Source organism: Carlito syrichta, unplaced genomic scaffold, assembly GCF_000164805.1.
Source record: "Carlito syrichta isolate Samal-C Ts95f unplaced genomic scaffold, Tarsius_syrichta-2.0.1 Scaffold313449, whole genome shotgun sequence".
In the NCBI taxonomy this organism is placed as follows: Eukaryota; Metazoa; Chordata; class Mammalia; order Primates; family Tarsiidae; genus Carlito; species Carlito syrichta.
In genome coordinates this window covers 298,558-310,360 of record NW_007257545.1, presented here as the reverse complement: position 1 = coordinate 310,360, position 11,803 = coordinate 298,558, and the positions used below count along the sequence as shown (strand labels likewise).

Sequence of the window (11,803 nt, the reverse complement as noted above, 5' to 3'; positions counted from 1 at the left end):
CCCCGCTTCGCTCACCTCATGTGTGTAAAGTGCACGAGCTAGTGGGGCGCAGCAAATGAGGCTCGCGAGCCTCAAGCCCTCCGCAGCGCCGCGGGGAGAGGCCCGAGCCGCTGCACCAGCGCCATTTTCTACACCGACCCGCTGCCGCCGCCGCCGCCACCGCCGCCGCCGCCGCAGGCCCCAGACCGGAAGTGAATGCCCCACTCGGCAACCCCTTCCGGGGGCGCCGCGGCCACCGGCCCCAAGATGGAGGCCCTAGCAACTAGACCTACAGACCCGGCAGGTCCTTGGCAACCGTCCCGGCGCGGCATGCGGCCCCTCCCGGCCGGACCTCCCTGGAGGTCACAGCCTCCGTGGCACCCCGCAGAGCGGCTGGGGGGCCACCCGAGCCCCGAACCCAGCCCTTCTCGCGGCGGCCGGTTGTGGTTTGACTGAGTCCCTCCCTTCCTTCTCCTCCTCCTCCTTTGCTGCGACACAAGTTTCCCTCCCCGCCGCCCGGCCCCTCCCCCACCAACACACGCAAAATAAAAGAAAAAAAAATCGACTAAATTGCAAATTCCACCCCAACCGCAGCCCGATGAGCCCGCGCGGCTTTTGAATTCGGCCACTTCTAATTAATTTTGACCTTGAGCCCAGTATTTAACCTGTCTGCTTCTCCGTCTGCTTCTCTGTTTCCTCCTCAGGTAAAGAACGCGTACCTGAGGCTGGTTGTGAGGTTTACAAGAGATTTTTATCCGCCGAATTTTGCAGACCCTTTGACTCAGCAGTTTCGCTTGCACGGATTTCTGTTCAGAAAATACTCCTGGGTATCTGCAAATATTTCACCGTCAACATACTAAGTCGCGGCATCGATGATGGTGAAAAATTGCAGATGGCCAAAATGTTCATCATTAGGAAGTGGCTTTAAAAACGGAGCGGTGGGCATGCATTAGGATACTGTAAAATGATGTAGAGGAAGAATACCGGCATGAGGGAAATGGTTACAATAGAATAAGTGAAAAAGCAGGCGCCAAAGTAGCTCACACGACAAGAAACATGTGGGCACACTGAAATACATACATGTAGATACACTAAGATACAGATGTAGACACAGTCAGATACATACGTGTGGATAATGTTTAAAAAATGTACATATACCTACAAGTAGATACGATAAGGTACATACATACTTGTAGGTAGACATAGCAATGTACGTACGTGTAGATACAGTAAGTTACATGGATACCTACAAGTAGATAACAGCAGTATACATGCATAGACACAAGGTACACATATTCAAGTGTCTGTGTTTTTTCCATCCTCTCACAATGCTTTTTCTTCTAATCTAAAGATAATTTCTCCTCTGAGCTTAAAAATCTATTCCCTTTTGTCTTCTCAGAAACCTCACTCCATTCTGTGTATTTTTCCACTTTCTTGTTTTCTATCTATTTATTTATTTTTGTGGAGAAGGTGTCTTGCTATGTTGCTCAGGTTGGTCTCAAATCCCTGGTCTTAAACCATCCTCTCGCGTTGGCCTCCCAAAGTGCTGGATTACAGATGTGAGACACTGTGCCCAGCTCACCACTTTCCTTTTTTTTTTTTGAGTTGGAGTCTCACTCTGTCGCCCAGACTGGAGTGCAGTGGCCACTCCCGGCCACCGCAGCCTCGACCTGCTGGGCTCCGGCGATCCTTCCACCTCAGCCTTCCAAGTAGCTGAAACTACAGGCGCGCGCTACCTCGCCCGGCTAATTTTTGACTTACTGTAGAGATAAGGTCTCGCCAAGTTGCCCAGGCGGGTCTCTAATCCACGGGCTCAGGCAATCCACTCACCTCAGCCTCCCAAAGGCACGGGATTACAAACTGAGCCACCGAGCCTGGTTTACTTTCCTTTTTCTAACCTAAAACCTTCAACTGTCTTTAAAACATGCTTAAATCTCTCCCATTAAAAACAAACAATGCTGGGTGCAGTGGGTCAAGCCTGTAATCCCAGCACTTTGGGAGGCCGAGGTGAGAGGACTGTCTGAGCCCATGGGTTTGAGACCAGCCTGGGCAACTTGGCAAGACTGCATCTCTACAACAAATAAAAAAATTAGCCGAGCGTGGTGGTGAACTGATATTATAGGTTTTTTATTCTTTTGGTGTACCTGTTTTGTTTTCATATTTTACAGTGAGCATATTAAATAAACCACTTTTTTGGGAAAAAAAATCAGGTTTACAAAATGTAAAATGGGCTGGGCTCGATGGGTCAGCCTTTAATCCCAGCATTTTGGGAGCTGAGGCAAGGGATTGTCTGTGCCCTCGGGTTCGAGACCAGCCCGGGCAACTTGGTGAGACCTCGTCTCTTCAATAAATCAAAACTTAGCTGGGTGTGGTAGCGTGCGCCTGTAGTTCCAGCTACTTGGAAGGCTGAGGCAGAAGGATCGCTGGAGCACAGCAGGTTGAGGCTGCGGTGGCCGAGAGGTGTGCCACTGCCCTCCAGCCTGGGTGACATAGTGAGACTCCCAACTCAAAAAAAAAAAAAAAAAAGTGAAATATACAGGGCACTGAATAAATGCTAGTGACTTCCCTTTTCCTGCCATTATCCCTAAGGCCCATTCACCCATACACATATTTCTTTTTCTTTCATGATCCTTGCTACTTACAATGGTTTTAAAAAATTATAGTATTTCATTAGGAGTTAAAAAAAGAAAGAATATGTATAGCACAATATACTTTTATATCAGGTTTATGAATAAGTTTCCATAATAGCATAAGGCAATGAAAACAGTAATATGTATCAACATTTGCACAGCTGTTAAGATTAGCTGGCTTTTAAAATTAGACTTCCTTAGGTTTGAATAACTCAGTTGTTCTCAGTTATGAAGATTTTGCCCTCACCCCCACCCTGGGAACATTTAGCAACGTCTGGTTTGTGGTTGTCACACTGGGTGCTGCTGGTATCTAGTGGCTAGTAGAGGCCAAGGATTCTGTTAAACCGTCCCCCATGACACAAGAGTATCTAAATCAAAATGCCAATAGCACCAAGACTGAGAAACCCTGACTCTATTTCCCAGCTCCAGGGAAGCTAAGAAATGATTTCTTGAAGATCTATTCACAATGATTTGGTATGTCCCATATGACCCCTCCTAGGCTGCAGTATAGAATGTACTCTATGAGGTCAAGCTAGTAGCATTTTTTTTTTTTTTTGAGTTGGAGTCTCACTCTGTCGCTCAGACTGGAGTGCAGTGGCCGCTCCTGGCCACCGCAGCCGCGACCTGGTGGGTTCCGGCGATCCTTCCACCTCAGCCTTCTGAGTAGCCGGAATTACAGGCATGCGCTACCACGCCCGGCTGATTTTTTGATTTATTGTAGAGAGGAGGTCTCACTGCCCAGGTGGGTCTCGAACCCGTGGGCTCAGGCAATTCACTCACCTCAGCTTCCCAAAGGCGCGGGATTACAGGCTGAGCCACCGAGCCCGGCGCTAGTAGCTTTTTAATTATCTCTTATACTTGGGACACAGGTCAAAGGAGAGTAACAATATAAGGCCAGCACAGATTTCTTTTTTTTTAATTTCTTTTGTATTTTATTTATTTGTTTGTTTGTTTGTTTATTTTGAGTTGGAGTCTCATTCTGTCGTCCAGACTGGAGTGCAGTGGCACACTCTCTGCCACTGCAGCCTCGACCTGCTGGGCTCCGGCGATCCTTCCGCCTCCACCTTCCAAGTAGCTGGAACTACAGGCGCGCGCCACCACGCCCGGTTAATTTTTTGATTTATTGTAGAGATGAGGTCTCGCCAAGTTGCCCAGGTGGGTCTCGAACCTGTGGGCTCAGGCAATCCACTCACCTCAGCCTCCCAAAGCGCAGGATTACAGGCTGAGCCACCAAGCCCGGCAGCACAGATTTCTTATTGGTGGGGGAGCTAAGATCTTCTCCCCTTATTAGTCTTTCTCTTTAAATAATCATTCAGTTTCTCTTTCTACTGATTATTTCCCATCACTAGACAAACTCTAGTAACTTCCATAAAAAAAAAAAAGACTTCCCGATGCCTCATTCCTTGCCAGCTCCATTTTCTGCTCTCCTTTCCAGCAGAGTTTCTTGCAAAAGTGTTTTACACTGCTGCTTCCACCTACTCACCTCCTTTTCTTAGACTGCTTTAACCTGCTATCCTCATTCCTCCATTCCTCCCCCAAAATTGCTCCTTTTTTTTGGTCTGGGTCTTACTCAGACACCTAGACTGAGTATTACCGCTCACTGCAGCCTCAACCTCCTGAACTCAGGAGATCCTTCCACCTAAGCCTTCTGAGTAGCTGGGTGTGGAAGGTATATGCCTACAGGCATAATTTTTTTAAATTGTTTATAGAGAAGAGGTCTCACTATGTTGCCTAGGCAGATCTCAAACTCCTGGGTTCAAGCAATCCTCTTACCTTGGCTTCCCAAAGTGCTGGGATTATAGGCATGAGCCATGATGCCTGACTTCAAAGCTGCTCTTATAAAGGTCACAAATAACCTTGAAGTTGCCAGACTCACTGGTTACATTTCTGTCCTCATCTTGATTTACTTCTTAGCTGCATTTGCCACAGCTGACCACTCCCTCCTTACAAGAATCTCTTTTCTCGGTCATCTTGACAGCATACTCTTCTGGAGTCCTTTTTGCCTCTCTAGCCATTCCTTTTTTGTATCCTTTGCCCACATCTTCTGCTTTATATCACATAAATGTTGGAGACCCTGAAGGTTCCATGCTCTTTTCCAGATATGCACTGCTCTCTACCAATCCCAAAGAGAAAATGGAGAATCTTGCCGGGCACAGTGGCTCACACCTGTAATTCCAGCACTTTGGGAGGCGGAGGTGAGAGGATTACCTGAGCTCAGGTGTTTGAGACTAGCCTGAGCAGCATGGCAAGAACTCGTGTCTACAATAAATCAAAAAATCAGCCAGGCATGGTGATACATGCCTGTGGTTCCAGCTACTTAGAAGGCTGAGGCAACTGGGCTCAGTGGCTCAGCCTGTAATCCCACACTTTGGGAGGCTGAGGTGAGTGGACTGCCTGAGTTCACGGGTTTGTGACCTGCCTGGGCAACTTGGTGAGACCTCACTTCTACAATAAATCAAAAAAAATTAGCCGGGTGTGGTAGCACACGCCTGTAGTTCCAACTATTTGGAAGGCTGAGGCGGAAGAATTGCCAGAGCCCAACAGGTCGAGGCTGCGGTGGCCGGGAGCATGCCGCTGCACTCCAGTCTGGGTGACAGAGTGAGACTCCAACTCAAAAAAAAAAAAACAAAAAAAGACTGAGGTGGAAGGATCACTTGAACCCAGTAGATCGAGGCTGCAGCAGTTGTGAGCATGCCACTGCACTCCAGCCTAGGCAATGGCGTGAGACTCCAACTAAAAAAGAAAAAAGTGGAGAATCTCATCCATTCTCTTGTACGAAGAGTTATCCCCCCAACAAAGAAAACAAATTTTTTTTGGAGGGTGGGTCCCTTGTACAGGATTCCTCTGCCAGGTAAATGTTCTAGGAACCTATCAGCATCAGTGTACCAACTAGTGTTGTTGTGAGAGGCTGCATTCAGCTTCAGTGGATTTTTTTTTTTTAGGTTCTTCCAACATATTTGCCCATTTCACGATGGGTGATTTATGAGCACACCTACCCTCACCACACTGAACATTCAGCAGTTTTAGACCAAAAGTAGCATGACCCCTGTGCTCCACCCTCCCTGTTCATCAGAGCTCACCTGAGTGACTTTTATTTGTTTCCCTGATTTGCTGATGTGGAAGAGGTGAAACAAAAAATGACAGAGACACTAAAAGCATAAAACAATGAGTCCAAAAACTGTTTTGAGCAGTGGAAAAAGCATCTCAATAGGTATATTGCATAAAAAGAAGAGTACTTTGAACATAACTGAAGTTTAAACATGTAAGAATAAATACACAATTTTTTACAAATAAATTCCAGGTTTTTTGGGTCCCCCCACATTTAAAAACTATCTAAATGCACACGACTCTCAAACATATCTTTATCCCCTATCTTACTTGTGTACCTCTGAATGCCAAATGACTGTTCACTACCACCATGAATATTTATTGAGCACCTACTATATGCCTGGCACTGTGCGAGGGTCTGGTTCTCTGACACTTGTGAGGAACTACTCTGGTGAATTAAATTATCAAGGCAGATAGATTTTTTTGGGCAACTTGATGAGACCTTGTCTCTACAATAAATAAAAAAATAAGCTGAGCGTGGTAGTACATGCCTGTGTTTCCAGCTACTTGGAAGGCTGAGGCAGAAGGATTGTCTGAGCCTAGCAGATCGAGGCTGCAGTGACCATGAGCATGCCACTGCACTCCTGCCTGGGTGACAGAGTGAGACTCCAAGTCAAAAAAAGGAAAAGAAAATGTAAAGCTTCACCTGAGAGGATGATGGGCAGTTAAGCCAGGATCCAGAAAGGAGTAGAAGAAGGGTCTCAGGCTGGAGGTTTACATTTGTGGTTTACATATGTGGGTCATTGTTGTGGACAAAAACAGACTTTACACTGTATGTGCTTTAAATCTGCTGAAGTCATATTTTTAATTTGTTTTTTGTTTTGTTTTGTTTTTGAGGCAGGGTCTCACTTTGTCACCCAGGCTAGAGTGCAGTGGCACAATTACAGCTCATCACAGCCTCCATCTAGCTCCTGGGTTCAAGCAATCCTCTTGCCTCAGCCTCCCAAGGAACTGGGACTACAGGTGCACACTAACACACCCAGCTAATTTTTTGATATTTTGTAAAGATGAGGTCTCGCTACATTGCCCTGGCTTGATTCAAACTCCTGGGCTCAAGCACTCCTCTCTCCTTAGCCTCCCAAAGGTGCTGGAATTACAGGCGTGAGCAACCATGCCTGGCCAAGGGGCCATCATTTTTATTTTACTTGCATAATCTATTAGGAACAGAACCAGAAACAAGGTCTTGTATAGAGAAAGAGAAAGATAGGCTGTAAAACATGAAAAAAGACCTTTTCTCCATTTGTCTTTGTTACTTTGGTTCCTGAGGCTACTAGAACATAAATGTTTTCCAGGCCGGGCTCGGTGACTAAGCCTGTTATCCCAGCACTTTAGAAGGCTGAGGCAGGTGGATTGCCTGAGCCCATGGGTTTGAGACCACCAGCCCAGGCAACTTGGCGAGACCTCATCTCTACAATAAATTCAAAAAATATATATATTAAAAATAAATAAATGTTCTCCAATCTCTCTTCCTTATCTTACTAAGAAGAGCAAATGATGAGCCTAATATTTTGGAAATTGTGTACTTGAAAAAAAATGATTTTTTTCCTTCTCAAGTGCAGTGGCTAGAAGTACAAGTAGCTGGAACTACAGGCATGCACCACCACACCCGGCTAATTTTTTGATTTATTGCAGAGATGAGGTCTCACCAAGTTGCCCAGGCTGGTCTCGAACCCGTGGAATCAGGCAGTCTTCTCACCTCAGCCTCCCAAAGTGCTGGAATTATAGGCATGAGCCACCATGTCCGGCTTATATTTTTAAATTTAAATTTTTTTTTTTTTTTTTTTGAGTTGGAGTCTCACTCTGTCGCCCAGACTGGAGTGCAGTGGCCGCTCCTGGCCACTGCAGCCTCGACCTGCTGGGCTCCTGCGATCCTTCCGCCTCAGCCTTCCGAGTAGCCGGAATTACAGGCGCGCACTACCACGCCCAGCTAATTTTTTGATTTTATTGTAGAGATGAGGTCTCGCTGCCCGGATGGGTCTTGAACCCGCGGGTTCAGGCAATCCACTCACCTCAGCCTCCCAAAGGCGCGGGATTATAGGCTGAGCCACCGAGCCCGGCTAAATTTAAATATTTTGACAATAATATATAAATGGAACAAGAAGACATGAACATGGATATGGGTTCCTGGTAAGAGTGTATTTATCTTATTGAACTAAAATGTTAGGCACTATTCTAAGTGCTTACAAATATTAACTAACCATTAATCGTTGATTTTACACAACTCTGTGAGGTAGAAATATTAATGTTATCTCTGCTTTGCAGATTATGGTAATTAACTTACCCAAAGTCACATAAATAGTGAAAATAAAAACAAAACAAAAACAAACCCATGTGGCTTGGCTCCAGAACATATGTCACTAACCACTTCTACATTGTAGATCTGTTTTTCTCAACCATATTGGACCCCAAACCCCCTTTTAATAGCAAATATTTTGTAGCATCTACCCTTACTATCCCAAAATGATAATTACAGATAGCATCATCTACCTAAGACAGAATTTTAAAATAACATGTATAGTGCCCTAGCTCTGATATAAAGAAGAAGAAATAAAGAGAAAAGTAACTATACTGAAATAAAATGTCTTTCACTACATGAAGGCTTGGGAATGGTGTACACTAGAAGACTCAGTGAATTGGGCAGGTGCTGGCACCTTTGTGTAGCTCTACTCCACACACACATGGACATAGCAGTGTGGCATGTATCATTCACACATCAAAAACTGTAGTTATGTTGGAGACATTATTTTTTCTGGAAGGGAGAGCAACTCTCAGTCAAGTTCTGAACAAATAGAAAACAATCTTCCCTCAATGTGCATGGTAATTGCCTTACTAGACATTTGGGAGGTAATTAAAACTGAAAAAAAGAAGCAGTAAGTTCCTCAGATAATTATACACATGACTTTCATCAATGTGACTGTAGTGAGGGGGGAATTTCCCATCTTGTGGGGTTATCTCTATCCAGCATCCATGGCCCCAATCCACTGAATCTTATAGCACACACCTTCCCTCATTGTGTTAACCAAAAAACACTTCAACCATTTCCTCAAACCCTCTGGATAGTGGAGGTGGAGTATTATTTTACAGTATTGAGAATCATTGCTGAGGAGGGAGAAAACCGCCATGGAATGAGTCCTGAGGAAATCTGCTCCTCGAGTGAGGAAATCAGCAAGGTAGGAGGAAAAACACTGAGAGTGACATAATGGGGCTGGGTGATACGTCCTAGGTATTTCAGGCTGACATGTCAACATTTAGCCTCCTTATTCCTCCCCTCACCACCACCCCCCATTGCACACCAACCTGTCCCTTTCCCCATTTTCCCCAGGTCAGTAATAACACCACCAGTCACTACGCGGTCTAAGCATTAGTTTGGACTCTTCCCCAACCCATCATCCAATGTATCACCGTTACTTTGTTTCCGATCTGCTTTCTCAGTCTTCCCCTCCTCTGTTTCTCCACTACCACCCCCAGTACACCCTGAACACTCCACAGATCTCTCTGTTCTTCTCTTTTTGTTGTGGTGGTCGTGGTATAGTTTGTATACAATAAAATTCACACATTTAAATAGAAAAAGGCCGGGAACGGTGGCTCAAGCCTGTAATCCTAGTACTTTGGGAGGTCAAGGTGAGAGGATTGTCTGAGTCTAGGGGTTCGAGACCATCCTGGACAACTTGGTGAAACCTCGTCTCTAAAATAGATTAAAAAATTAGCTGGAATTGCTGATGTGCGCCTGTAGTTCCAGCTACTTGGAAGGCTGTGGTGGAAGGATCTCCTGAGCCCAGCAGGTCAAGGCTGCGGTGGCTGTGAGTGTGTCACTGCACTTCAGCCTGGGTGACAGACAGAAACTTCAGTTCAAAAATAAATAAATAAAATAAAATAAATTGAAATGAAAAATGGGCTAGGCATGGTGGCTCACACCTGTAATCCCAGCACTTTGGGAGGCTGAAGCAGGAGGATTGCCTAAACCCAGGAGTTCGAGACCAGCCAGGGCGACACAGCAAGACCACGCTGGAAAAAAAAAAAAAACCCAAACAAAACAAAACTATACATATATATCTATATATGGTGCATTTTGACAAATAAATCCTCATGTAATAACCACCACCACAATCAATATACAGAGCACTTCTATCATCCCCCAAAATTCCCTTGTGCTTCTTCTCAGTCACTCACCTGTCCCCATTGCACACACATATGCGAACAGTAAACCATTTTTCTGATTTACATCACCATACATTAGTACTGTCTGTTCTAGGACCTTATATAAACTCAGCCTGTAATCCCACACCTTTGGGAGGCTGAGGTGAGTGGATTGCCTGAGCCCGAGGGTTCGAGACCCGCCTGGGCAGGTGAGACCTCATCTCTACAATAAATAAAAAAATCAGCCGGGAGTGGTAGCGCGTGCCTGTAGTTCCAGCTACTTGGAAGGCTGAGGCGGAAGGATTGCCAGAACCCAGCAGGTCGAGGCTGCGGTGGCCGGGAGCGGCCACTGCACTCCGGTCTGGGTGATAGAGTGAGGTTCCAACTAAAAAAAAAAACAAAAAACAAAAAACTTGAACATGTTATATATACTACATAAATTTCTTTTGTGCTGGACTTCTCTTGCCACACATGCCTGTAAGGGTCATTCATATTATTGGGTGTATCAAGTGCATTCCTTTTTATTGTTGAGAAGTATTCCATTGAACAGATATCCTATATTTTGTTTACCCATCCCTCCATTGATTGACATTTGGGTTGCTTCCAGTTTGGGGCTCTTATAAATTGCTGTGAACATTCTTGTACAGGTCTCTTTTGTGGACAGGGAACATATGTTTCTATTTCCTTTAGATAAATACCTAGGAATAGAATTTCTAGATCACAGGATAAGTGTATACTTAACTATCTAAGAAACTGTAAAATGCTTCCAAAATGGTTGTACCTGGTTTCATTCCCATCCACATGAAGAGTTCACGTTGCTCCACTTCCTTCCCAGCATTGCACATGTTTACTCTTAGCTTGTCGAAACCACTTTCCATAGAGCAGCCTTAGCCATTTTTCTTTTTCTTTTCCTTTTCTTTTCTTTCATTTTTTTTTTTCAGTTAGAGTCTTACTCTGCAGCCCAGCTGGAGTGCAGTGGCAAGATCATGGCTCATAGCAGCGTCAGTCTCCTGGGCTCAGATGGTCCTCCCTCCTCTGCCTTCCAAGTCGCTTCCAAGGGACTACAAATGCACACTGTCACTCTTGACTAATTTTTAAAAATTTTTTGTAACTATGACATCTCACTATGTTGCCTACTCTAGTCTCAAACTCCTGGCCTCAAGCAATTCTCCTGCTTCAACCTCCCAAAGTGCTTATTCTCCCTGAGATTGCAGGCACAAGCCACCATGCCTAGCCCAATTTTCCTTAAAATGAAAACTTGATCACCTTACTCTCCAGCTTTAAACCATTGTAAGTTTTCCCAGGGCTCTTGATTTAAAGCATAATATCTTTTCTGTTTTCTTTTTTTGAGTTGGTGTCTCACTCTGTGCCCAGACTTGAGTGCATTGGCATACTCCCGGCCACCGCAGCCTCGACCTGCTGGGCTCCAGCGATTCTTCTGCCTCAGCCCTCCAAGTAGCTGGAACTACAGGCGCGCGCTACCACGCCCGGCTAATTTTTTTTATTTACTATAGAGATGAGGTCTTGCCAAGCTGCCCAGGCGGGTCTTGAACCCGCGGGCTCAGGCAATTCACTCACCTTGGCCTCCCAAAGCACGGGGTTACAGGCTGATCTAAAGCCTAGCCTAGCCCAGCTAAAGCCTAATATCTTTAACATGGTCTATAATGTCTCCCCGATGTTATCTCCAGTCATTTTCTCTTGCTTGTCACATCCCAGGCCAGCCAAGCACTCTCCTTTGTTTTGTTTTTTTTTTTAGTTGGAATCTCACCCTGTTGCCCAGGTTGGAGAGCAGTGGCATGCTCACAGTCACCACAGCCTACACCTGCTGGGTTCTGGTGATCCATCTGCCTCAGCCTTCCGGTAGCTGGAACTATGGAGTGTGCTAACACGCCTGGCTAATTTTTTATTTATTGTAGAGGTGAGGTCTTGCCAAGTTGCCCAGGTGGGTC

The 11,803-nt window shown here is 45.4% G+C and overlaps 1 protein-coding gene across 3 annotated transcripts in view; it reads right to left on the bottom strand.

Moving 5' to 3' along the window:
* The window catches only part of TNRC6A (trinucleotide repeat containing 6A), a 222,134-nt gene that overhangs the window by 107,196 nt on the left and 103,135 nt on the right, over nt 1–11,803 (bottom strand). For 2 of the 3 annotated variants that reach the window (XM_008070484.2, XM_021718783.1), the window contains exon 1: nt 16–175. The exons of the other annotated variant lie outside the window; for it this stretch is intronic. In XM_008070484.2, the coding sequence (XP_008068675.2) occupies nt 16–20 (5 nt within the window). In that variant the 5' untranslated portion in view covers nt 21–175. Of the gene's footprint in view, nt 1–15; nt 176–11,803 lie in introns of those variants that run through there. 3 annotated transcript variants of the gene reach the window in all.